We start from the raw sequence: 1888 nt of genomic DNA on the forward strand, positions 1-1888 counted from the left end.
ATTATTTAAAAAATAATGTGATAAAAAATAATCCGCATAAAATATTAATTAATTATGGAACTAAAGATTAATTTTAGTGATATTTTAAATATTATCCATGTAATCTGTGATCGATCAGTTGTCGATGTCTTTTTAGTTAAACAATAATTATCATTGCATGATTATTGATCAGTGTTGATCAGCTGAATCAGCATGGATCGGCATGGTGCCGTTAGAAACGTGATCATTGAGATTATCGACAACGCCTTGTTTTAGTGAGTAATGTTTTAGTTACGTTTCATTTAAATTAACACATTTAAATTTTAAACGTGTGTGTATATATATATATATATATATATAATATCATATATTAATAATGAATAATATGAAAGATTTTTCATGATATAATGAAAATCTATCTATCTAACATTATAGGTTATCTTTATTTTATAGTACGCACATATATTTTCTTTTATATGTGTCTATAAATTATTTAAAACTGTGACAACGTATTTTTTCAACTCGTGTGTACCTTCGCAGGTTTTATTTTATTAATACATTATTGAAAACCATGGACGACATCGCCCAGACAATCGTAGCGCAGGCAACAGATCCGAAAGTGGCGTTTATAGCCGCTGCTCTCTTCGGTTATTGTCTATATAAACTCATGACCATGGTAAATAGAAAAAGTCTTCAGCAAAGTTCCTTTACGGAAGACTCCGACGAAACAGATGATGACGACGTGGTAAAGAAAATGATATTACTTGAATTTTTCTCCAAAACTTTTGTAATTCTAATCTATTAAACAATCAATTGCAATTATTCTCTTTTTTTACACAGGTATATATGGATAAATATGATAATTATAAGTTGATTCTAATAATTAGAACGGATTTGAAAATGGGAAAAGGAAAAGTAGCAGCTCAGTGTTCACACGCTGCTGTTGCAGCATACAAAGCTGCTAGGAAACATCCAAAAATTTTAAGAGCATGGGAAAAATCTGGCCAAGCTAAAATCACTCTTAAGGTATTTCGAATAATATTAAATACTGATAATAAGTTAATAAAGAAAATATATATTTTTAATGAATTGAAAATGTATAATGAATGTATTCATATTGATCCAACATATTAAATATTCCTTATGACACGAACCAGATCGTAAGGTTTTAATCGAAAGAAACTATCACTGATGTTTAATAAATATATTTAACTATAGTATATACAGTTAAAATAAATATCTTTTCACACACATACGCACACACACACGCATGTATAAAAAAAATGATATGTTAATTTCCAGGTGGACAGTGAGGCTGCTCTTATAGAGATAGCAAAGCAAGCTAAAGCTGCAGGTCTCTTATCGAACGTTGTACAGGATGCGGGACATACACAAATACCAGCAGGAAGTAAAACGGTATGTGCAGTCGGACCGGGTCCAGCAAAATTGATAGATCAAGTAACTGGTCATCTAAAGTTATTTTAATTGTTTATGAAATAAAGACCAATCTTTTGATATTTCTTTGACTTTATATTTTTTATTTTTAATATCCCCAAATATCTTATTTTATTTAAATTCAATTCTTTATTTAAATCACTCTGTTGGCAAAATTTTTTCTACGCAGAGAAATCTTAACACAATGTTAATGCTTTGAATTTTTAAAGAATATTTACATGCTTATTAAGAAGGCTAATACTACATGATTTTTATTGTCTCTATATCTTTTCACAAAGTAGAATTTTGAAATTAACCTTCAACTCGTAAAATATATGAGCATTTAAATTTCCTTCATGTTAAGTTTTATCCAACATATTTAACAGTTTTCTCTTATATAATACTACATTTGTGTGTGTGTGTGTGTGTGTGTGTGTGTGTGTGTGTGTGTGTGTGTGTGTGTGTGTGTGTTGTT

General features: G+C 29.2%; 1 protein-coding gene across 1 annotated transcript; it reads left to right on the forward strand.

Annotated features, from left to right (window-relative positions):
• Positions 1-550: 550 nt before the first annotated feature.
• LOC105618073 (peptidyl-tRNA hydrolase 2, mitochondrial) lies at positions 551-1499 on the forward strand. Its single transcript, XM_012199611.1, has 3 exons — positions 551-724; positions 820-1005; positions 1282-1499. Exons 1-3 carry the CDS (start codon positions 551-553, stop codon positions 1462-1464), a joined length of 543 nt encoding a protein of 180 aa, XP_012055001.1. The 3' UTR covers positions 1465-1499.
• The last annotated feature ends 389 nt before the right edge of the window (positions 1500-1888 follow it).

Source organism: Atta cephalotes (genome assembly GCF_000143395.1).
Source record: "Atta cephalotes unplaced genomic scaffold scaffold00015, whole genome shotgun sequence".
NCBI lineage: Eukaryota > Metazoa > Arthropoda > Insecta > Hymenoptera > Formicidae > Atta > Atta cephalotes.